This window comes from Pseudophryne corroboree, chromosome 2 (assembly GCF_028390025.1).
Source record: "Pseudophryne corroboree isolate aPseCor3 chromosome 2, aPseCor3.hap2, whole genome shotgun sequence".
Classification (NCBI taxonomy): Eukaryota; Metazoa; Chordata; class Amphibia; order Anura; family Myobatrachidae; genus Pseudophryne; species Pseudophryne corroboree.
In genome coordinates, this window is record NC_086445.1 from 270875159 (window position 1) to 270899282 (window position 24124).

The following is a 24124-nucleotide window of genomic DNA, read 5'->3' on the forward strand; positions in this document are numbered from 1 at the left end:
CAGACAGGGTCATAAGTCAGACAGGGTCATAAGTCAGACAGGGTCATAAGTCAGACAGGGTCATAAGTCAGACACACAAATTTTTTTTTATGTTTTTAAACATTTTTAACCCAGATTTGGTGAAATTTGTCCCCTCGCCACGCTTCGGGCTCGGTGTCTCGCTTCGCTCACCACAACTTTACTAAAAGGTAATAGTTTGTGACATGGATAGTAAATGAGGCAAAAGTTGTAAAAAACACAGAAAATTTTGTGTCTGACTTTTGACTGTCGACCATATAATGTCTAATTAATGACTGTCTGTCTATAGACAGGAACCCGTGGGAGGTATGGATATACTGTAAGTAACAGGGTGACCAGACAGTGTAATGAAGTGAGAAGGGGAAAATAATCACTTAGGAAGCTGCAAAGAGATTGACATTGGACAGGGAAATTTATCTTAACAGCACAGAATAGATGAACGAGACTCCTTTTATTTGAAGCTTATGTTGCCACATGCATCTTTATATAGAATAAACATCATTCATCAAATTGTTGCATACATAATGAAATACTAAAAAATATCAAAACAGAATTCAGTAGATAGGAGTATCTAATAAAAAGAACACTAAAGTGTATCCGTCTAAAAACACAAGTTAAGTATTATAAGAAAGAGTGCTCTGCCTTGGTGACCATTCAAAATGCAGCCTGCTTGTAATTTTGTGCTATTATATGGTCACAAAACTCCTTGGTGACTTATAATATCCTTCCATGCCTCCGTAGTGAGGTGTATTATCCTTTACACATAATGTTTACTGTTGCATTTAATAGTAATGTGATGAATCTACCTGGACTTTAATGTAAACACACAGGGGTGAACCACTGTTAGCAAGAATGTGCCTATAACATCACTAGAAACTATGGCTGCCTTCACCAAGTATAAATACTACACTCTGCCTGTGGCATATACAGTGCATCCAGATAGTATTCACAGCGCTTCACTTTTTCCACATTTTGTTATCTTACAGCCTTATTCGAAAATGGAATAAATTCATTTTTCCCCTCAAAAATCTACACATAATACCCCATAATGACAACGTCAAAATTGCAAATTTATTAAAAATAAAAAACTAAGAAATCACATGTACATAAGTATTCACAGCCTTTGCTCAATACTTTGTTGGTGTACCTTTGACAGCAATTACAGCCTCAAGTCTTTTTGAATATGATGCCACAAGCTTGGCACACCTATCTTTGGGCAGTTTCACCCATTCCTCTTTGCAGCACCTCTCAAGCTCAATCAGGTTGGATGGGACGCGTCGGTGCACAGCCATTTTCAGATCTCTCCAGAGATGTTCAATCGGATTCAAGTCTGGGCTCTGGCTGGGCCAATCAAGGACATTCACAGAGTCATCCTGAAGCCACTCCTTTGATATCTTGGCTGTGTGCTTAGGGTCGTCGTCCTGCTGAAAGATGAACCGTTGCCCCAGTCTGAGGTCAAGAGAGCTATGGAGCAGGTTTTCATCCAGGATGTCGCTGTACATTGCTGCATTCATCTTTCCCTCGACCCTGACTAGTCTCCCAGTTCCTGCCGCTGTAAAACATCTCCACAGCATGATGCTGCCACCACCATGCTTCACTGTAGGGATGCTATTGGGCTGGTGATGAGCGGTGCCTGGTATCCACCAAACATGACGCCTGGCAATCACGCCAAAGGGTTCAATCTTTGTCTCATCAGACCAGAGAAATTTGTTTCTTATGTTCTGAGAGTCCTTCAGGTGCATTTTGCCAAACTCCAGGCGGGCTGCCATGCAATTTTTACTAAAGTGTGGCCTCTGTCTGGCCACTCTACCGTACAGGCCTGATTGGTGGATTGCTGCAGAGATGGATGTCCTTCTGGAAGGGTCTCCTCTTTCCACAGAGGAATGCTGTAGCTCATACAGAGTGACCATTGTGTTCTTGGTCACCTCTCTGACTAGGGCCCTTCTCCCCCGATCACTCAGTTTAGACGGCCGGACAGCTCTAGGAAGAGTCCTGGTGGTTCCGAACTTCTTCCATTTATGGATGATGGAAGCCACTGTACTCATTGGGACCTTCAAAAGCAGCAGATATTTTTCTGTACCCTTCCCCGGATTTGTGCTTCGAGACAATCGTGTCTCAGAGGTCTACAGACAATTCCTTTGACTTCATGCTTGGTTTGTGCTCAGACATGCACTGTTAAGTGTGGGACCTTGTATAGACAGGTGTGTGCCTTTCCAAATCATGTCCAATCAACTGAATTTACCACAGGTTGTCTCCAATTTAGCTGTAGGAACATCGAAAGGTTGATCAGTGGAAACAGGATGCACCTGAGCTCAATTTTGAGCTTCATGGCAAAGGCTGTGAAAACTTATGTACGTGTGATTTCTTAGTTTTTTATTTTTAATAAATTTGCAAAAATCTCAAAAAAACTTTTTTCACGTTGTCATTATGGGGTATTGTGTGTAGAATTTGGAGGGAAAAAATTAATTTATTGCATTTTGGAATAAGGCTGTAACATAACAAAATGTGGAAAAAGTGAAGCGCTGTGAATAGTTTCTGGATGCACTGTAGTAATATACAGTACATGTTCATACTATTTAATATCTGTTAATTTATAGAACACAAATAATAATTTTGTTTCTATGGCACATAATATACAATGATTTATAATCCATGCCCAAGCATGTATATATTGTATACTCACCTTTCCTCCTCAACATGTTGATGCAGAATTGGTCTTTCAATGGAATGAAGATAAAATGCATCACCCGTCTTTTCCAACTGACACGCCTGTATACTTAAATATTTGAATATATGTATTTTGCCTTTAATACAAATCTATAAAAGATAACAAGTGCATGTTATTAGGATGCAGTAAAGGGTAAGTTATCTGCAGATGGTATCATTTGTCTCTCCTATGCTAGGTAATACAGATACGCTGCACATAAAATAAATATACATTTGTTTTGTTCACACAAACTACTAAGATCTAGAAGTAAAATATCTATTAAGAACCTGAGTGCTAATGTAACATAATTAGGTCTAATCAACATATATTACCTATAGCAGAGGTTCTCAAACTCGGTCCTCGGGGGCCCACACAGTGCATGTTTTGCAGGTCTCCTCACAGAATCGCAAGTGAAATAATTAGCTCCACCTGTGGACCTTTTAAAATGTGTCGGTGAGTAATTAATACACCTGTGCACCTGCTGGGTTACCTGCAAAACATGCACTGTGTGGGCTCCCGAGGACCGAGTTTGAGAACCTCTGACCTATAGTCTTGCCCCACTGGAATAATAGTCTGTATGTGGGATGGTAAAATTAGTAGACAAGACAAGTTGAAAAAGTCTGTACAGACTAAACACTGATTACTAGACCATTGATAAAATGAACTGCTTTTCCCATTGATCTTACCACCAGTGGTATTGTAGTAACACTCTTTTCTATTATATAACAATTACTGCATGCTTAATATGCAATATAAAATGTGAAAGCTAAAATATAAAGGGGTCTATTCATAAAGCAGTGAAAAGAGTGGAGAAGTGAGCCAGTGGAGGAGTTGCCCATGGCAACCAATCAGTGTTGAGGTAACATTTCTAAAGTGCATTCTATAAAATTATCGGGGCCGACCTTCCCTCAGTCCAGGACCTGTACTTGTCCAGAGCTAAAAAGCGGGCAATGAAGATAGTAAAAGACCAGCTACACCCCGGCCACAGCATGTTTAACTTGCTTCCTTCAGGCAGGCGTTACAGGGCCGTCCCCGCCAGGTCCGCCAGAAGCCTCAAAAGTTTCTTTCCCCAAGCGGTCCGCCTGCTGAACTCCTGAACATTGACTGACTAGACGTACATGTAACTCACTTGTGTTCCTACCGTATACCCTATCTGTGTGACTTTGCTTACCCCCCCACCTGCTTATCTGTTACCTACTTGGCTGTTGTAAAGCAAACCGAAGACAAATTCCTAGTATACGCAAGTATACCTGGCCAATAAACCTGATTCTGATTCTGATTATACATAGCGGCTAATTGGTTGCCATGGGCAACATTCCACAGGCTCACTGCTTCTCCACTCTTTCCCCTACTTCATGAACAGACCCCAAAGTTGTAACTCTAGCTGCCTCACAAATCAAAAGGTTTTTAAAATGTTTTTTTTTACACTATAAATACCATGTGTAAATAAAACCACAGTACCATAATAATACTTCTCTTTAGGTATGCTTTACTCCTCTGCAATCACGAAACACGGCACAACTTTTACCACATATCACACCCTGCGGTGAATGCTGCATTAGTGCTGCCAAATGGCGCAGTCATTGTGTGACCACATCTGCCAGATGAAGACCAGGATAGAGTATTATTGAGCCCATACATTTGCCAATTTGCCTTCAATTAGGTTAATAATAGATTAACAGTCTGATGTCCAGCGTTTATGGATATATTTGAGTTCTGACTAGAGTCCTGACAAAAGAAATCCGCAGAGCTCAAACTGGCACAGCTATGGGCTTATTTGCTAAAGGTTGGTCCATAAAAGCACCAGCGACTGAGAGTACTATTCAGACTTACATTTGGGACCACTGCAAACCTGACTACAGCATACAGAGGTGTCCTCATACACTATTGCTGCAGTAACGTCAAACAGTCCCTCTCTATGTGCCAGGTCTCATCCAACTCTGCCAGCACCGGGTGTCTTTTTACATCCTTTTACCCGGAAATGCATCTTAGTTGCAATGCGATGCGAGTAGAATGCACCAGAAGACTGTGCTGTCTAATCGGACACTCGGCACATGTACTCTATGTGTGACTGAGTCTGAATTTGTATAATAAGCATCTGCGGCTGTTTTCTATGCCAAGTTCCATTGTGCTCTGTATATAGACTCAGGCGCACATAGATATACAAGTGTTGAATAGCAAATTAATCAGCAGAGTCTCCTGGTGCATCCTAGCCACATCGCATTTCAACAAAGATGCATTTTCGGGGGGGAAAAAGGCATCCAGCTCTAGAAGAGTCTCACAAAACCGGATGTCTCACTCGCCATTGCTAAACATGGTGTACTGAGGCTAGTTGTATGAGGACACGTCTATAACATGCATAATGCAGTTACTGGATGATCTGTTTACACTCATACCTATGTACATGGACCAATTCTATTTTAGAGGGTTTGTGATACTTTCCTAAGGGTGTACTACAATATACCAGCACCCGGGATCCCGGCGCCCAGCATACCGGTGCCGGGATCCTAACCGCCGGAATGCCAGCAGTGGGGCGTGCGCAAAAGAGCTCCTTGCGGGCTCACTGTGGGCACGGTGGTGCGATACGCGCACCACGCTATTTATTTTCACTCCAGGGGTGTCGTGGACACCCCAAGAGGTAGAATAGATGTCGGTATCCAGGGCGCCGGGATCCCGACAGCCGGGATATCGAGTGCCTCCCCTTTCCTAAGAGTCATTAATGCTTAATTCTCTCCTGCGATGTGAAAGAAGGGAATTTACAAACTTAGCCCTAATTACCACTGTAAGAATTAACTGATCTGAGCACACTGAAAAATGGTGGCAGAAAGCTCTGTGCCCACCAACATGTTCCAGTCTAGAAAAGGAAAGTCATGGTAAGTATAAAGTAAAAGGTTTCCTTTTTCTACATCTGCTGAAATGAGCCCCCTTCCTTTCCCTGGATGTTCTCTCGGGTGGTCTTCGGGTTGCCGGCGGCCAGGCTCCCAGCGACCACCATACCGGCATACCGAAATCTGTTCTCCCTCTTGGGGGTCCACGATCCCCCTGGAGGGAGAATAGATAGCGTAGGGCGCCACCGCGCCCGCAATGTGGAGAGTGCAGCGAGCCCGCAAAAGGGCTCATTTGCGCTCGTCCAGCTGTCGGTATGCCAGCGGTCGGGATTCCGGGGCCGGTATGCTGGTCGCCGGGACCCCGACCGCCGGCAAACCATACTACACCCGTTCTCTCTGCTCATACCAAAGACCTAGAACCCATATAGGCTGTATCAGGACTCACCTGTGCAGGAGGAGACTGCAGTGGGTTGTTCTCAAGTACTAATACTTGTAATTGCACCATTTTTCTAAAACAAAGTGGTAGGATCAGGACTTTATTGCAGGAAAAATCTAATTTTACTAAGGGAAGATCTACAATTTCTGTAAATAAAAATAAATATTTAGTTAGTGTCAGGGATGCTAGAGGCAGAAAGTTATTAACACTTTACTATATAACAAGGCATGAAATCAGCCCTATAACATAGTGGTGATTATATTTGATCTCAGTTACTTTTCAAGAAGTCAAAGTAAACACAACTAGGTACTGTAGTTTTTCTAGTATGTGTACTTAACATTGCATATATGGAGCTGATTCTGTGCTGGGAGCAAAGCAAAAAATAAACAAGTAACTTTGTACCTGGACAAACATGTTGTATATATTTTTTTATCGTATGCAGGGTAAATACTGGCTGCTTTTGCATGTTGCCCACAAATACTGGGCAGCTTTATTTTTACACTGCCAATTAGATTGTAGTTTGGACACACTCCTCGCACATCTATATCTCTCTGCCCACTTTATATCTGCCCCACCTACAACGCAACATGGTTTTGCCAAGGTGCAAAGTTACTTGCTGCTGTTCTAAGAATACGAGAAGTATATTTATAAACAATAAGTGTAAATAATAAGTGAACATTCGGTATGCAGTCACAATGTCTCCTTTCAAGATATCGACATTCATAATGTCGACATGGCTAAAATGTTGACACCTGCAAAATACTGACATTTCCATTAGCCTTAGAGTTCACGTTAGGCTTACTGTTATGGACAGAGCCACATTAAAAGATTATGCTGACAAGTTAACTGAATGACCATTGCAATATTCTCATGTGTATATATATATATATATATATATATATATATATATATCCATAATGCAGCTTATCTAATTTCCAGGAACCAGTGTTGTCACTGACACATTGGCTAAAGCTGGGTACACACTGTGTACACAGATTGCCCGCACACATTGCAGCGATGTTAATGAAGGTCGGAGCGATCATGTTCCGTCCTTCATTAGCATAAACAAGGATGCTAAAGATATCGCTAGGTTTGATGTGCAGCACATCAAACCCAGCGTCTGTCACAAGCGTTCACGGATGCGTGCAATGCTGAGTACACACTGAGCGATGTAAGCGTTATGTCGTTACAAAACGGCATTTTGGAACGACATCGCTTTAATATGGATAGATACTAAAGAGGAGTATGAGTATTTAAAATGGGAAAGAATTATGTTAAACTTAAATTCAGGTAATGTGGCAAGAGAGTGGTGCTGCAAGGTCAATCAAGATAGTAAGGCGCGTGATGTGCTTAGACCCCTCTGCTCATAAGCAATGTGTCTGTGGAAACTATTTAAAAACCTGGGCAACTGTGAGCGAGAAGTGCAGGCGTGATGCCGCACTTCCCAGAAAAACGGTCATCACTATCCCAGCATTGCTTTTTGGGGGGATGGGGCCAAATGACTATTTGTTTGCGCCACCACTCAACAGCAGATACAGACATCTCGACTATGGGGGCCCCCACCAGAGGGGAATTACAAATACAGTATATGTCACAGTGTGCCGAAGCCAGGTACTTGCAAAGTCTGAAGGCACTGGTCTGCCAGGGTTGCAGGGGTCCCATTGTGGGCCAGTGCCCGCTGCAGTGAAAGTGTTCTTGTTGCTGATGGCCCTCTCTTTGGTCACTGCAAGCGCAGAGTATTAGGCTCCACACCTCTACTCCAGCGTCTGGTTCTACCAGTGTGATTCCTAGTGTTCTAATCCAACTTGCTTATGACTCTCCTAGCCTGCTTGCTCGTTAATGCTTTTCATGATCTCCTGGTTCAAAATTCAGCTATTCCTCTGACCTGATCCTGTTTGTCCCCAGATACTGCACTGCCTGTCTTGTTCTGATCCGGTTCTGTCGACTACACTCCAGTATGCCTCCAGCTTTCAGTGCCACTCAAGTTCACCAGTGCCCTGCACATACAGTAGGTGCCCAGGCAGAGGGCTGCTACCTGCGTATCAGACAATCCAAAGCGTTGGGGTTCCTGGAGAAAACCACCGATACGTTAGACCCCCATGCCTCTGTTCTGGGTATTAGCAAATCCTACAAGTATAGGTAACATCCATGCCATCCATCCCAGAGTTGTATCATAATGTTGGCAAGTATGTTCTGCCGTAACCTGGTAAGGCAACTATGAGCACTTACTGTCCCTGGATGCCTGTGTGTCCAGGCTTGATAAGAATCACTATTTCTGCAGATGAGGAGATGCGGCTACTGTATGGTGATTTGGTGAGCAGTCACTTGTGTGAAAACAACCCTCCATCCAGTGTCAACTCATTGAATTTATATAGAATATTATCAAGCATGTACACATGCCCAAAAAATGCAATAAGCAACTTCCTTGAGCACTTACCTTGAGGTAGAACCTTCAAATAATTTCTTCTTACATTTAATTCTCGCAGAGACTTCAGTAGACCTATTTGCTGTGGCAAAGATGTTATTTCATTGCAGCTGATATCCTGCACCAAACAGAATATCATCAAATGAAAAATGTGCATTCAATGTTAGCTTTAAGCAACTAAAACCCTAAAAGAGCGCCCTGATTTTATATTTCTAGCCTATTTGCCTTGACCAGTGACTAAGAACGTACCCTGGACCGCGTTTAGACTTCATAAACACTGTGTGACCTTAAACATAGTTCTTTTCATCTAATAAAAGTGTTTTTTTATTCGTCTAGAACATAATTACATGACAAAGTAGACAACCCTTGCAATAGGAATATTACAGAAATTAATTATATATGGCAAAGAGAAATTGCATAAAAGATAGAATATATGATGGCTGCTTCCCTATTCTTATGGTAATGTTGAATATTAGCATATAGCAGCCAGTATTGAAGACTTTTGTTGAACCACATAATCCAGTATAGGCATTCTCCACTCATCCTCTTCTCTAATCACCCTTATTCCGGGACTGCCAATCACACAAGGCTTAAATCGTAGTTGAAAGATTAAAAATCAAGACAACAAGACTACACCAACTTACATTTCTTCAATGATCTCAAAATATCTCCCAACTTAACCCCTGCACAAGATCTGTGTCTCTCACCAACATTCAACACCTGCTCCCATCCACATGTACAGGTCTTTTTCTGCGCTGTCCTCCTCACAAGACAAGACTTTCTTCTAGCCTCCAAACATTCCCTGAAAACTCAGCTACTCAGACAAGCCTAACAAATTCCAGAACCACCCATATAACCTCCATAATATATTCTACCTACTTACCTCGCCACTATTCACACATAATCTTACATATGTTCTCTTGTAAAACTCACACAACCCACTGACCCCAGGCCAACATTGCTGTGTGGATCATACAACCCATCAAGAAAGAACCTGTGCAATATACTGTATAGCACTTATAATCATGTATCAAAGCCTGTTGAGCCTGTATCATCTCCCTGTAGAGTGTAAGCTTCTTCTGTCTTATTACCCGGTCTAGTCTTAGGGTGTGGTATAGAAGGTAGATAGTAACTAGGTTGACAGTGTCTAGGTCGACAGTAACTAGATCGATAGGGATGCTAGGTTGACAGGGTCTCTAGGTCGACATGTTCTAGGTTGACAGGTCAAAAGGTCGACATGAGATTTTTATGGGGGGTTTTGTGTTGTTTTCTTCGTAGAGTGACCGGGAACCCCAATCAGTGCACCGTGTCCCCTCGCATTGCGCTCGGCACAGGTTACCGTTCCCAATTGTAGTCCACGTGGATCGTTAAGTATGAAAAGGTTCAAAAAAAGAAAAAATCGTGAAAAACTCATGTCGACCTTTTGACCTGTAAACCTAGAATATGTCGACCTAAAACCCTTTCGACCAATAGTGGGCGACCTAGGTAGTGTCGACCTAGAGACCGGATCCCCTAGTCTTATTACCATTTTGTTCCCAATAGTAAAGCGCAACAGACTTGCTACATACATGATTGATACTAAATAATGGTGAATTACCAGTTTACTTCACAAAGGATCTTTAAGCCGGGTACACACTGGAGCAACGGGCATTTGTTCCGACATCGGAATGAATGGCCTTCAGTCCAGATTGTGTGTACACACTGAAGTGATGTTAATCCTGTTCCGTCCTTCATTAGCATACAACAGGATGCCAGCAATATTGTCAGGTTTGATGTGCAGCACATTAAACCTGATGTCGTCAAGCGACCGCTGGAGCACGCATATTCGGCATACACACTGAGCGATATGCCCGATATGTCATTCTGATTCGGCATTTCGGGGCAATATTGCTCCAGTGTGTAACCCAGCTGAAGACCAACAACAGAATAAGTCACAATAAAGAAGGGACTAGAGGGATTAGTATATATCTATTATTGGAATTTTGGGCTGTTGTCAGTCTGGCACTTAGAAAATAACTGGTTTCCATCACAGACAGGCATAGATAGACTTTATGGGAGCAAGTCACATACCTACATCACAGACAGGCATAGATAGAGTTTATAGGAGCAAGTCACATACCTACATCACAGACAGGCATAGATAGACTTTATGGGAGCAAGTCACATACCTACATCACAGACAGGCATAGATAGAGTTTATAGGAGCAAGTCACATATCTACATCACAGACAGGCATAGATAGAGTTTATAGGAGCAAGTCACATACCTACATCACAGACAGGCATAGATAGAGTTTATAGGAGCAAGTCACATACCTACATCACAGACAGGCATAGATAGACTTTATGGGAGCAAGTCACATACCTACATCACAGACAGGCATAGATAGAGTTTATAGGAGCAATTCAAATAACTGCGATGCAGGAGCGATACTGGCAATGTGCCGTTGGCCTAATTCAGACCAGATCGGTGCTGTTCGTTTTTCGCACAGCAGCTGATCAGGTCTCAACTGCACAGGCGCCGGCTCCGACAGCCAGACAGCCGACGGCTGTCTTAGCCCAGCGATTGCCTCTGCTTGATTGACAGGCAGAGGTGGTCGCTGGGCAAGAGGGGGTGGGCCGGTGGCGTTTGGCCGCCGTTTAGGGGGCACGGTCCGGGCAATGCAGGCCCAGACCGTTGGGGGATGCGGGCCGCGGTGGCTGCGTGACGTTACACACAGCCGCTGCGACCCTCACAGTGACGAGTAGCTCCTGCCAGCGTGCAGGAGCTGTGCTGGTAGGGAGCTACTCTTCCAGTACAAAAGCATCGCCACTGTGCAATGCTTTTGTACTTGTGCTGGGGGGGAGGGTCTGACATGCGGGGCGGACTAGCACTGTACTGGTCATCCCCCTGCATGTCAGTGTGACTGATCGTAGATGCGCTAAATTTATCACATCTACGATCAGGTCTGAATTAGGCCCAGTGTGTGAACGACAGAAACATCACCCTGCTTCTCCCATACATCTTGCATTTTACCTTGTGCCCCTATAGGGGTGCTCAGGAAAATGCACGTTTCACTACTGCACATCTACCAAACTTTATTGCCATGTAAGTTTACATGTCATTTTATTGATATGGGTAGTATGGATGGTGTAATGGTTAGCATTACTGCCTTACAGCACTGAGGACACAGGTTTGATTGCCACCATGGCCCTAACTGTGTGGAGCTTGTATATTCTCCCCGTGTACGTGTTTAGGGCAGACTAGATGGTCCAAGTGGTTCTTATCTCTCGTTAAATCTTATGTTTCTATGTTTTCCTGGCTGTTGTACTCTTCGGGGAAAAGAAAAATGTAAGTACTAAAATGATTATGTCAACACAATTAGTTTGTCTTCAATGTAAGTAGCTTCAGCAAAAATGTTGCATTATGTATTTTGAACTATTTAGTTGCCATTTGATGTGCAGTTGAACCAGAGGACAGTATACTGTTCAACCAATGCAAACTGTGGACATTACATTAAGTAAGTAACTTAGAGTAATACGGTTATTGATAACATATGGTGGCTAATTCAGACCTGATCGGTACTGTGCGTGTTCGCACAGCAGCGATCAGGCATGAACTCTGCATGCGCCGGTGCATACCAAACAGCCAATGGCTGTCTTTAGCTAGCGATCGCCTCTGCCTGATTGACAGGCAGAGATGGTCGCTAGGCGGGAGGGGGGCGTGGCCGGACCATGCCGGAGGCGCGACCCGGGCAGCGACGAGTAGCTCCCGGCCAGCGCGCAGGAGCTGCGCTGGCCGGGAGCTACTCCTGAAGTACAAAACCATCGCCGCTGTGCCATGCTTTTGTACTTCAGCGATGGGGCAGGGACTAACATGCGGGGCGGGCTGGCCCTGTGCTGGGTGACCCCCCGCATGTCAGTGTGCCTGATCGTAGCTGTGCTAAATTTAGCACAGCTACAAGCAACTCTGAATCACCCCCATGGTTATAATGTTAGACCTACTGTTGTTGCTCTGTTCTCCATATTACACTCTAAAAAATTTGGAATGTTATTTCATTTTGTGAGCACACATTTCTTGCTATAGTACATACAGAACATGATGGGTGATTTAACACAAGAGAATAAGAAATGTTCTGCCTGTGTGAAGCAGTACCAAACATTATTAAGGGTTGAGGCTGAAATACCAGACGTTGTGATCAAGGGCATCAGAACATTTTTAGGTGGGGGTGCAAGATTTAGTTTCCGTTTGGTGCCCCTAAATCGCTAAATGTCGCCCGCTCTGTGTTATACCTCATAACAAAAATGGAGAGAGAGATGGAGAGAGAGAGAGAGAGAAAGACATGGAGAGAAAAAGACATGGAGAGTGAGAGAGAGATACATGGAGAGAGAGAGAGAGATGGAAAAAGAGAGAGAGAGAGAGAGAGATGTACAGTATATCATCAGCAGTAGAATGTGAGTTGCCCAGGAGAGCAGTTACCTGGAGGTCTCCAGGAGGAGGTTGCATTCTCTCTCCGGCCAGGCAGTGGTTCTGCAGGAGCTATGGCGGGCTCCCAAGCCATAGGCAGCGGTCCTGCAAAAATTTGGAGGTTGTGGGAGAGAGGGAGGGGGGGGGGGGAGGTAGGCGGGAGGAGGAGAGGATAGGCAGTGACGAGGTGGCTGATGCTGGACAGTGTGAGGCAGGGGTGTGTAACTAGAACTTTGTGGTTCCCGTAGAAAAAAATGTAAAGGTCCCCCCCCCCTGCCCTCTGCTGTTGTTACTATAATGCCCCTTAGGGGTAGCAGGAGAGAGGGAGACAGACAAAGCGGGTATCAGGGAGAGAGAGAGAGAGAGCGAGAGGAGCAAGAAAGAGAAGGAGAGAGGGTTTCATGGAAAAAGAGGGAATGAGCGAAAGAGAGGAGCGAGAGAGAGGGTGTCAGGGAGAAAAAGAAAGATGAGAGAGTGTCAGGAGAGAAAGAGTGAAAGAGAGAGAGGGAAAAACAGTGTCAGGAGAGAGGCAGTGTCAGGGCAAGAGACAGTGTTAGGGAGTGAGAAGGAGAAAGAGACAGTGTCAAAGAGAGGGAGAGAGAGACATACAGTGTCAGGGGGAGAGAAAGAGACAGACACTGTCAGGGACAGAGAGACAGTGCCGGGAGAGATAATTACACAGCGTCAGGGAGAGAAGGAAAGACGTGTCACATAAAGAGAGAGAGAGAGAGAGTGCCAGTGTCAGGAAGAGAGTGGGGAGACAGTGTCAAAGAGGGAGAGACTGTGGGGAGGGGACAGAGAGACAGTGTCAAAGAGAGAGAAAGAGGGAGAGAAAGATGAGAGAGAGAGTGTCAGGGAGAGAAAATGTCATGGAGAGAGAGAGAGTGTGTCAGTAAGAGAGAGTGAGTGTCAGGAAGAGAGTGGGGGAGACCGTGTCAAAGAGAGAGCGTGTGGGGAGGGGACAGAGAGACAGTGTCAATGAGAGGGAGAGAGAGAAATAGTGTCAGGGAGAGAGAGAGCGGGAGGAAGGGAGAGAGGGATATTGTGTCAGGGAGAGAGAAAGAGTGAGAGAAAGAGAAAGATGAGAGAGAGAGTCAGGGACAGAGAGACAGTGTCAGGGAGAGATATCTACACAGCATCAGGGAGAGACAGTGTCACAGAGAGAGAGAGAGAGAGCAAGGGAGAGAAATTCAGGAAGAGAGTGGGAGAGACATAGGGCCTAATTCAAACTGGATTGCTGCAGCGGCAGCGATCACAATCTGAAACCATTTGGGGAGTGCGTCCGCGCAGGGCCTGACTTGCGGGGTGGACTAGCCCTGTGCTGGGCATCCCCCTGCATGTTTGAGTAACTGGTCATATATGTGATACATTTAGCACATGTACAATCAGATCTGAATCACCCACAGTGTCAGACAGAGAGATTGTGTGAGGGGACAGAGAGACAGTGTCAGGGAGAGATAGTGTCAGAGAGAAAGAAAGAGGTCGAGAGGGAAAGGGAAAGGAAGGGAGGGGGAGAGAGAGAGAGCGAGCCAGCCGGACATACACTACCTGACTACAGTACAACTCAGGTATCTTATGTGGGCTGGCACTTCACAGCATTAGGCTCCGCCTCCAAAATGCCTGCAAATCGCAGCACTGCCACTGTGAGCCGGCCATGGCAGGTACGACTCTCCAGCTACATCCTCCATGGCTGCAGGGGAGTTTCCAGGCAGAGCCACTGGGAGGAGGGAGTTGAGCCACTGTGGTTGGGGGCGGAGCCACTGCGGGGGAGGAGGTGGCACCATGGAGGAGTTCGGGACCACATGAGAGTGACACACGAGGCTTAAGTCAGTCTGATACACAGTGTGGTGCGGTGCAATGATGGAGCAGAGGGAGCTGCTGCACATCAGCTGTAAAGTGTGGCAGCCGTGTTTCACCTGACCGCCTGCTTCTCCTCTGTTATAGTTAACAGGTGCCACTCTTATCTTTGCAGGGGCCGAGCTGCTCCCTTGCACCCCCCATTCCGACGCCCCTGGCTGTGATACCGGCGGTCAGAACAACCACCACTGCATCCTGCTGTATTCTGACAGGGGTCGGGTAAGCATACTACCCCTCGCCCCCTAACCTTCCCTTACTGCAGCCTAAACCTACCCCATGCTGGAGCCTAACCCTAAACCTCCCTGATGGTGCCGAAACCTAACCCCCCCCCCTCTCTGCAACCTAAATCTAACACTAACCCCCCCCCCCCACACACACACACACACACTCCCCCCCTCTGCAGCCTAACCCTAACCTTCCCCGCACAGCCTAAACCTAAGGCTGGCAGTCAATCTAACGATGCTGGTGGCAACATTCTGATCAGTGTTGGGATTCCGGTATTGGTATTTCGACAGCCATGATCCAGACTGTCTGAATCCTAACCGGATCCCGTTATTAAGTACTAGATGACAATGTGGGATGATTGTACAGCTACGCATCATAATATACCGTACATTCAGACATGCATATGGGGCTTAAGCAGAGTTGCCACGATTGCATCCCAAATTGCAGGTGCAATATGCGCTCATTACAATAGCTGCAAATATGACCATATGCAAAGCGGAAACTTGCTTGCGCTGCATGCCGACTGGCAGCTGTAGCATATGTGACTGATTTACACCATCTTTTTATTCACTACAAACACAATCTCTATTAGGTGTTATACTGATACAATCTTCTCATGCAGTAGAGACAACTCCAGTCTCATTTGCAAATAAACTACAAAAAAAACCTTATTATTCTGTATTAGAAGTCACAGAAGAGATTTGTAACTAGATAAAAACCACAAGGTTACAGATTTTGGAGAGGGTCCATTATTTTCTATAGGACACTAGTACCCCTTTCACATCGCACAAATAACCCGGTATCGACACGGCATATTGCCGTGTCGACACGGGTCAGTGTGCGATGTGAAAGCACTTTCCGAGAATTAGCGGGTCGTCTGACCCGGTAATTCAACCCGGTATAAAAGGAGGATTATACCCGGGTTGAATACCAGGTCAGGTGCAGTGTGAATGGGAGCCGCGTCGATGCGACACGGTTCCCATTCACAGCATAGGGAGAGGCGGCGCAGGAGATGAGCTCATCTCCCAGCGCCGCCTCCACCCCCGCCGCTGCTGCAGCTGTGCCCCCCCGCTGCTATGGCAACCGACCCGGTATATTGCCGGGTCGGAAAGCCAGCAAAGAAGCGCAAATGCCGGATCCCACCCGGTAAGGACACGTTTCTTTTACCGGGTTGGATCCGGCATTTGCGATCTGAATGCGGTATAGTTTTCCACTGAACACTGAGGTGCGGGGCCGGATTAAGGGGGTCATTCCAAGTTGATCGCTCGCTAGCTACTTTTTACAGCCATGCAAACGCATAGTTGCCGCCCACTGGGGAGTGTATATTTGCTGTGCAAGGGTGTGATCGCATGTGCGATCGGCTGTGCAAATGGATTTTTGTTAAATCCATCGCCCAGCAACGATCTGCTTTGTACCCGTGCAGCGCGCCTAGGCATTGCGGTGTATACGCACATGCAGTAGTGACCTGATCGCTGCGCTGCGAAAAACGGCAGCGTGCGATCAGGTCGGAATGACCCCCTAAGGCCCACATGGGCCTGGGACTGAAAATGTTCAAAGACCTATACTGAGAAGGGGAGGAGCTATGATCAGTGCTGTGTGGGTGTGGTCAGTGCTATGTCGGTGTGGCCAGTGACGTGTGGGCGTATATACCCCTTACACTATCAGCACCAATGTCTCCCTAAATCAGTGGCGGATTTAGCGGGGGTCGATTAGGGCGAACGCCCCCCCCTACATATACCGGTACCGGGATGGAGGCCGGGTCCCGGCGCGGTATTGGGAACGGGGTGGAGAGCGGTGCAGCGCCGCGGGGTACGAGGAGAGAGAGGAGCGTCCTGACGCGCGTACAGCGACCTCTGTTCTGACCACGCCCCCTCCTTCCTGTACGCGCGTCAGGACGCTCTCTCTCTGTCTTCGTCCCCCGCCGCTCTGTACCCCGTTCCCAATACCGCGGCGGGACCCGGCCTCCATCTATGAGGTGGGAGTGTGTGTGAGTGTGTGTCTCCCATTTCTCTCCCCCCCCCTCCCCCTCTTCTCCCTGCATTATTTGGCTGAATTTTGCCTCATTCTGTGTGCTATGTCATTTTTGCCTCATACAGTGTGCTATAATGTGATTTTTCCCTCATTCTGCGTGCTATCATGTGAATTTTGCCTCATTCTGCGTGCTATCATGTGAATTTTGCCTCATTCTGCGTGCTATCATGTGAATTTTGCCTCATTCTGCGTGCTATCATGTGAATTTTGCCTCATTCTGCGTGCTATCATGTAATTTTTGCCTCATACAGTGTGCTATAATGTGATTTTTCCCTCATTCTGCGTGCTATCATGTCATTTTTGCCTCATACAGTGTGCTATAATGTGATTTTTCCCTCATTCTGCGTGCTATCATGTGAATTTTGCCTCATTCTGCGTGCTATCATGTCAATTTTGCCTCATTCTGCGTGCTATCATGTCATTTTTGCCTCATACAGTGTGCTATAATGTGATTTTTCCCTCATTCTGCGTGCTATCATGTGAATTTTGCCTCATTCTGCGTGCTATCATGTCAATTTTGCCTCATTCTGCGTGCTATCATGTCATTTTTGCCTCATACAGTGTGCTATAATGTGATTTTTCCCTCATTCTGCGTGCTATCATGTCATTTTTGCCTCATACAGTGTGCTATAATGTGATTTTTCCCTCATTCTGCGTGCTATCATGTGAATTTTGCCTCATTCTGCGTGCTATCATGTCAATTTTGCCTCATTCTGCGTGCTATCATGTCATTTTTGCCTCATACAGTGTGCTATAATGTGATTTTTCCCTCATTCTGCGTGCTATCATGTCATTTTTGCCTCATACAGTGTGCTATAATGTGATTTTTCCCTCATTCTGCGTGCTATCATGTGAATTTTGCCTCATTCTGCGTGCTATAATGTCAATTTCGGCTCATTCTGCATGCTATCATGTGAATTTTGCCTCATTCTGCGTGCTATCATGTCATTTTTGCCTCATACAGTGTGCTATAATGTGATTTTTCCCTCATTCTGCGTGCTATCATGTGAATTTTGCCTCATTCTGCGTGCTATAATGTCAATTTCGGCTCATTCTGCGTGCTATAACGTCATTTTTGCCTCATACAGTGTGCTATAATGTGATTTTTCCCTCATTCTGCGTGCTATCATGTGAATTTTCCCTCATTCTGCGTGCTATCATGTGAATTCCGGCTCATTCAGTGTGCTACAATGTGAATTTCGGCTCATTCAGTGTGCTATAATGTGAATTCGGCTCATTCAGTGTGCTACAATGTAAATTTCGGCTCATTCAGTGTGCTATGATGTGAATTTCGGCTCATTCAGTGTGCTACAATGTAAATTTCGGCTCATTCAGTGTGCTACAATGTGAATTTCGGCTCATTCAGTGTGCTATAATGTGAATTTCGGATCATACTGTGTGCTACAATGTAAATTTCGGCTCATTCAGTGTGCTATGATGTGAATTTCGGCTCATTCAGTGTGCTACAATGTAAATTTCGGCTCATTCAGTGTGCTACAATGTGAATTTTGGCTCATTCAGTGTGCTATAATGTGAATTTCGGATCATACTGTGTGCTATAATGTGAATTTTAGCTCATTCTGTGTGCTATAATGTGAATTTCGGCTCATACAGTGTGCTACAATGTGAATTTCGGCTCATTCAGTGTGCTATGATGTGAATTTCAGCTCATACAGTGTGCTATAATGTGAATGTCGGCTCATTCAGTGTGCTATAATGTGAATTTCGGCTCATTCTGTGTGCTGTAGAAACAGAATTTGTCGGCAGATAAGAACCACTTGGCCCATCTAGTCTGCCCCTTTTTTTTTTTTTTTTTTTACATTATTTTTATCTCTAACCTTATCTGATCCTTATTTCTTTGTAAGGAGATCCTTATGTCTATCCCATGCATGTTTAAATTGCCCTACTGTCTTATCCTCTACCACCCCTGATGGAAGGAATGGCGATTCGCCAGTCTGTATCACCAGTGCGCAGGGTTCTCTCCACTAACTGGCAACATTTTATTAGTAATGGCAACAATAGGAAATTTTAGAAGCGAACGGGAAGGGCATTACTAAGTGGGAGGGGCTATGATTAGGGGGAGGAGTCATCATTCTTAAACCGCCCCCCCTAAAAGTTAAGTCTAGATCCGCCACTGCCCTAAATACATACAAATAGAAACACAGCAGAATTTTGTTAGAAACTAGAAATGCAATTTTAACACTTATTATTTATGGCTAACTGTCTGCCCAGCTGGGCGGCTAGTCATCATCACGCTGTCATGGTGATGGGACTATTTTTATGTGAAGGCCAGGAGCTGGATATTCATCCGCTCTAATGTTAATCTGCTCCTGCGAGAGAGAGGTAGATTTACTAAATCTTTTGAAAAGTGGCGCTCTTGCCCATAGCAACCAGATTTTGTCGATCATTTTCTAGAACGCAATATAGAAATGCTAGCTAGAATCTGATTGGTTGCTATGGGCAACAACAGCACTTTGAATTTTTTAGACGTTTAAATAAATCTATCCTGAGAACTCTCCAGCTATAAACCGTGACATAATAAGAATTTACTCACCGGTAATTCTATTTCTCGTAGTCCGTAGTGGATGCTGGGAACTCCGTAAGGACCATGGGAAATAGCGGGCTCCGAAGGAGGCTGGGCACTCTAGAAAGATTTATGACTACCTGGTGTGCACTGGCTCCTCCCACTATGACCCTCCTCCAAGCCTCAGTTAGGACACTGTGCCCGGACGAGCTGACATAATAAGGAAGGATTTAGAATCCCGGGTAAGACTCTTATTAGCCACACCAATCACACCGTACAACTCGTGATACTATATCCAGTTTGACAGTATGAAAAACAACTGAGCCTCTCAACAGATGGCTCAACAATAACCCTTTAGTTAACAATAACTATTTACAAGTATTGCAGACAATCCGCACTTGGGATGGGCGCCCAGCATCCACTACGGACTACGAGAAATAGAATTACCGGTGAGTAAATTCTTATTTTCTCTGACGTCCTAGTGGATGCTGGGAACTCCGTAAGGACCATGGGGATTATACCAAAGCTCCCAAACGGGCGGGAGAGTGCGGATGACTCTGTAGCACCGAATGAGAGAACTCCAGGTCCTCCTCAGCCAGGGTATCAAATTTGTAGAATTTTGCAAACGTGTTTGCCCCTGACCAAGTAGCTGCTCGGCAAAGTTGTAAAGCCGAGACCCCTCGGGCAGCCGCCCAAGATGAGCCCACCTTCCTTGTGGAATGGGCATTTACAGATTTTGGCTGTGGTATGCCTGCCACAGAATGTGCAAGCTGAATTGTACTACAAATCCAGCGAGCAATAGACTGCTTAGAAGCAGGAGCACCCAGCTTGTTGGGTGCATACAGGATAAACAGCGAGTCAGATTTTCTGACTCTAGCCGTCCTGGAAACATATATTTTCACGGCCCTGACAACGTCTAGCAACTTGGAGTCCTCCAATTCACTAGTAGCCGCCGGCACCACAATAGGCTGGTTCAGGTGAAACGCTGACACCACCTTAGGGAGAAATTGGGGACGAGTCCTCAACTCTGCCCTATCCATATGGAAAATCAGATAAGGGCTTTTACATGATAAAGCCGCCAATTCTGACACTCGCCAGGCTGAAGCCAAGGCTAATAACATGACCACTTTCCACGTGAGATATTTCAGATCCACGGTTTTTAGTGGCTCAAACCAATGTGATTTTAAGAAACTCAACATCACGTTGAGATCCCAAGGTGCCACAGGAGGCACAAACGGGGGCTGAATATGCAGCACTCCTTTCACAAATGTCTGAACTTCAGGTACTGAAGCTAGTTCTTTTTGAAAGAAAATCGACAGAGCCGAGATCTGTACTTTAATGGAGCCTAGTTTTAGGCCCATATCCACTCCTGCTTGCAGGAAATGCAGAAATCGACCTAGTTGAAATTCCTCTGTTGGGGCCTTATTGGCCTCGCACCATGCAACATATTTCCGCCATATGCGGTGATAATGCGTTGCCGTAACATCTTTCCTGGCCTTAATAAGCGTAGGAATGACTTCTTCCGGAATACCCTTTTCCTTTAGGATCCGGTGTTCAACCGCCATGCCGTCAAACGCAGCCGCGGTAAGTCTTGGCACCGACAGGGCCCCTGCTGTATCAGGTCCTGTCTGAGCGGTAGAGGCCACGGGTCCTCTGAGAGCATCTCTTGAAGTTCCGGGTACCACGCTCGTCTTGGCCAATCCGGAACCACGAGAATTGTGTTTAATCCTCGCTTTCTTATTATTCTCAATACCTTTGGAATGAGAGGCAGAGGAGGGAACACATAAACCGACTGGTACACCCACGGTGTCACTAGAGCGTCCACAGCTATCGCCTGAGGGTCCCTTGACCTGGCGCAATATCTTTTTAACTTTTTGTTGAGACGGGACGCCATTATGTCCACCTGTGGTTTTTCCCAACGGTTTACCAGCATCTGGAAGACTTCTGGGTGAAGTCCCCACTCTCCCGGGTGGAGGTCGTGTCTGCTGAGGAAGTCTGCTTCCCAGTTGTCCACTCCCGGAATGAACACTGCTGACAGTGCTAGTACATGATTCTCCGCCCATCGGAGAATTCTTGTGGCTTCTGCCATCGCCATCCTGCTTCTTGTGCCGCCCTGTCGATTTACATGGGCGACTGCCGTGATGTTGTCTGACTGGATCAGCACCGGCTGGTGTAGGAGCAGGGATCTTGCTTGACTTAGGGCATTGCAGATGGCCCTTAGTTCCAGAATATTTATGTGAAGGGAAGTCTCCTGACTCGACCATAGTCCTTGGAAGTTTCTTCCCTGTATGACTGCCCCCCAGCCTCGAAGGCTGGCATCCGTGGTCACCAGGACCCAGTCCTGTATGCCGAACCTGCGGCCCTCTAGAAGATGGGCACTCTGCAGCCACCACAGTAGAGACACCCTGGTTCTTGGAGACAGGGTTATTAAGCGATGCATCTGAAGATGCGATCCGGACCACTGGTCCAACAGGTCCCACTGAAAGATTCTGGCATGGAACCTGCCGAAGGGAATTGCTTCGTAAGAAGCCACCATCTTTCCCAGGACCCGTGTGCAGCGATGCACTGATACCTGTTTTGGTTTTAGGAGGTCTCTGACTAGAGATGACAACTCCCTGGCTTTCTCCTCCGGGAGAAACACTTTTTTCTGGACTGTTTCCAGAATTTTACCCAGGAACAGTAGCCGTGTCGTCGGAACCAGCTGTGACTTTGGGATATTCAGAATCCAGCCGTGCTGGTGCAGCACCTCCTGAGATAGTGCTACACCCACCAACAACTGTTCCTTGGACCTCGCTTTTATTAGGAGATCGTCCAAGTACGGGATAATTAAAACTCCCTTTTTTCGAAGGAGTATCATCATTTCCGCCATAACCTTGGTAAATACCCTCGGTGCCGTGGACAGGCCAAACGGCAGCGTCTGGAATTGGTAATGGCAATCCTGTACCACAAATCTGAGGTACTCCTGGTGAGGATGGTAAATGGGGACATGCAAGTAAGCATCCTTGATGTCCAGGGATACCATGTAATCCCCCTCGTCCAGGCTTGCAATAACCGCCCTGAGCGATTCCATCTTGAACTTGAATTTTTTTATGTATGTGTTCAAGGATTTTAAATTTAAAATGGGTCTCACCGAACCGTCCGGTTTCGGTACCACAAATAGTGTGGAATAATAACCCCGGCCTTGTTGAAGTAGGGGTACCTTGATAATCACCTGCTGGGAATACAGCTTGTGAATTGCCGCTAGCACCGCCTCCCTGTCTGAGGGAGCAATCGGCAAGGCAGATTTTAGGAACCGGTGGGGTGGGGACGCCTCGAATTCCAGTTTGTACCCCTGAGATACTATTTGCAGGATCCAGGGATCCACCTGTGAGCGAGCCCACTGATCGCTGAAATTCTTGAGGCGACCCCCCACCGTACCTGGCTCCGCCTGTGGAGCCCCACCGTCATGCGGCGGACTTGGAAGAAGAAGCGGGGGAGGATTTTTGCTCCTGGGAACCTGCTGTTTGTTGCAGCCTTTTTCCCCTACCTCTGCCTCTGGACAGAAAGGACCCGCCTTTTCCACGCCTGTTTTTCTGGGTCCGAAAGGACTGAACCTGATAAAACGGCGCCTTCTTAGGCTGTGAGGGGACATGGGGTAAAAATGCTGACTTCCCAGACGCTGCTGTGGAAACTAGGTCCGAGAGACCATCCCCAAATAATTCCTCACCCTTATATGGCAACACTTCCATGTGCTTTTTAGAATCTGCATCTCCTGTCCACTGGCGAGTCCATAAGCCTCTCCTAGCAGAAATGGACAATGCACTTACTTTAGATGCCAGTCGGCAGATTTCCCTCTGTGCATCTCTCATATATAAGACTGAGTCTTTTATATGGTCTATGGTTAACAGGATCGTGTCTCTGTCTAATGTGTCAATATTTTCTGACAGTTTATCTGACCACGCAGCGGCAGCACTGCACATCCAGGCTGACGCAATAGCTGGCCTAAGTATAATGCCTGAGTGTGTATATACAGACTTCAGGATCGCCTCCTGCTTTCTAGCAGCAGGTTCCTTGAGGGCGGCCGTATCCGGAGACGGTAGTGCCACCTTTTTAGACAAACGTGTGAGCGCTTTGTCCACCCTGGGGGGTGTTTCCCAACGTGACCTATCCTCTGGCGGGAAAGGGAACGCCATTAGTACCTTCTTAGGAATTACCAATTTTTTATCCGGGAAAGCCCACGCTTCTTCACACACTTCATTTAATTCATCTGATGGGGGAAAAACTACGGGTAGTTTTTTTCTCTCCAAACATAATACCCTTTTTAGTGGTACCTGTAGTTATATCAGAAATGTGTAACACCTCTTTCATTGCCTCAATCATGCAGTGAATGGCCTTAGTGGGCATCAGGTTAGACTCATCGTCGTCGACACTGGTGTCAGTATCAGTGTCGACATCTGGGTCTGCTTGCGGTAGCGGGCGTTTTAGAGCCCCTGACGACCCATGCGACGCCTGGGCAGGCACGAGCTGAGAAGTCGGCTGTCCCACATTTGGCATGTCGTCAATTTTCTTATGTAAGGAGTCTATACGTGCACTCATTACTTTCCATAAGCTCATCCACTCAGGTGTCTGCCCCGCAGGGGGTGACATC

At 46.1% G+C, this 24124-nt stretch overlaps 1 protein-coding gene across 5 annotated transcripts in view; it reads right to left on the bottom strand.

The window, feature by feature from the left end:
- Positions 1 to 24124, bottom strand: part of LRCH1 (leucine rich repeats and calponin homology domain containing 1) — a 403150-nt gene that overhangs the window by 148155 nt on the left and 230871 nt on the right. For 4 of the 5 annotated variants that reach the window (XM_063952809.1, XM_063952807.1, XM_063952808.1 and 1 more), the window contains exons 4-6: positions 8427 to 8532; positions 5999 to 6135; positions 2702 to 2835 (exon numbers count right to left, since the gene is read on the bottom strand). In XM_063952809.1, the coding sequence (XP_063808879.1) occupies positions 2702 to 2835; positions 5999 to 6135; positions 8427 to 8532 (377 nt within the window). Of the gene's footprint in view, positions 1 to 2701; positions 2836 to 5998; positions 6136 to 8426; positions 8533 to 12872; positions 14568 to 24124 lie in introns of those variants that run through there. The other variant, XM_063952810.1, reaches the window with a different exon arrangement.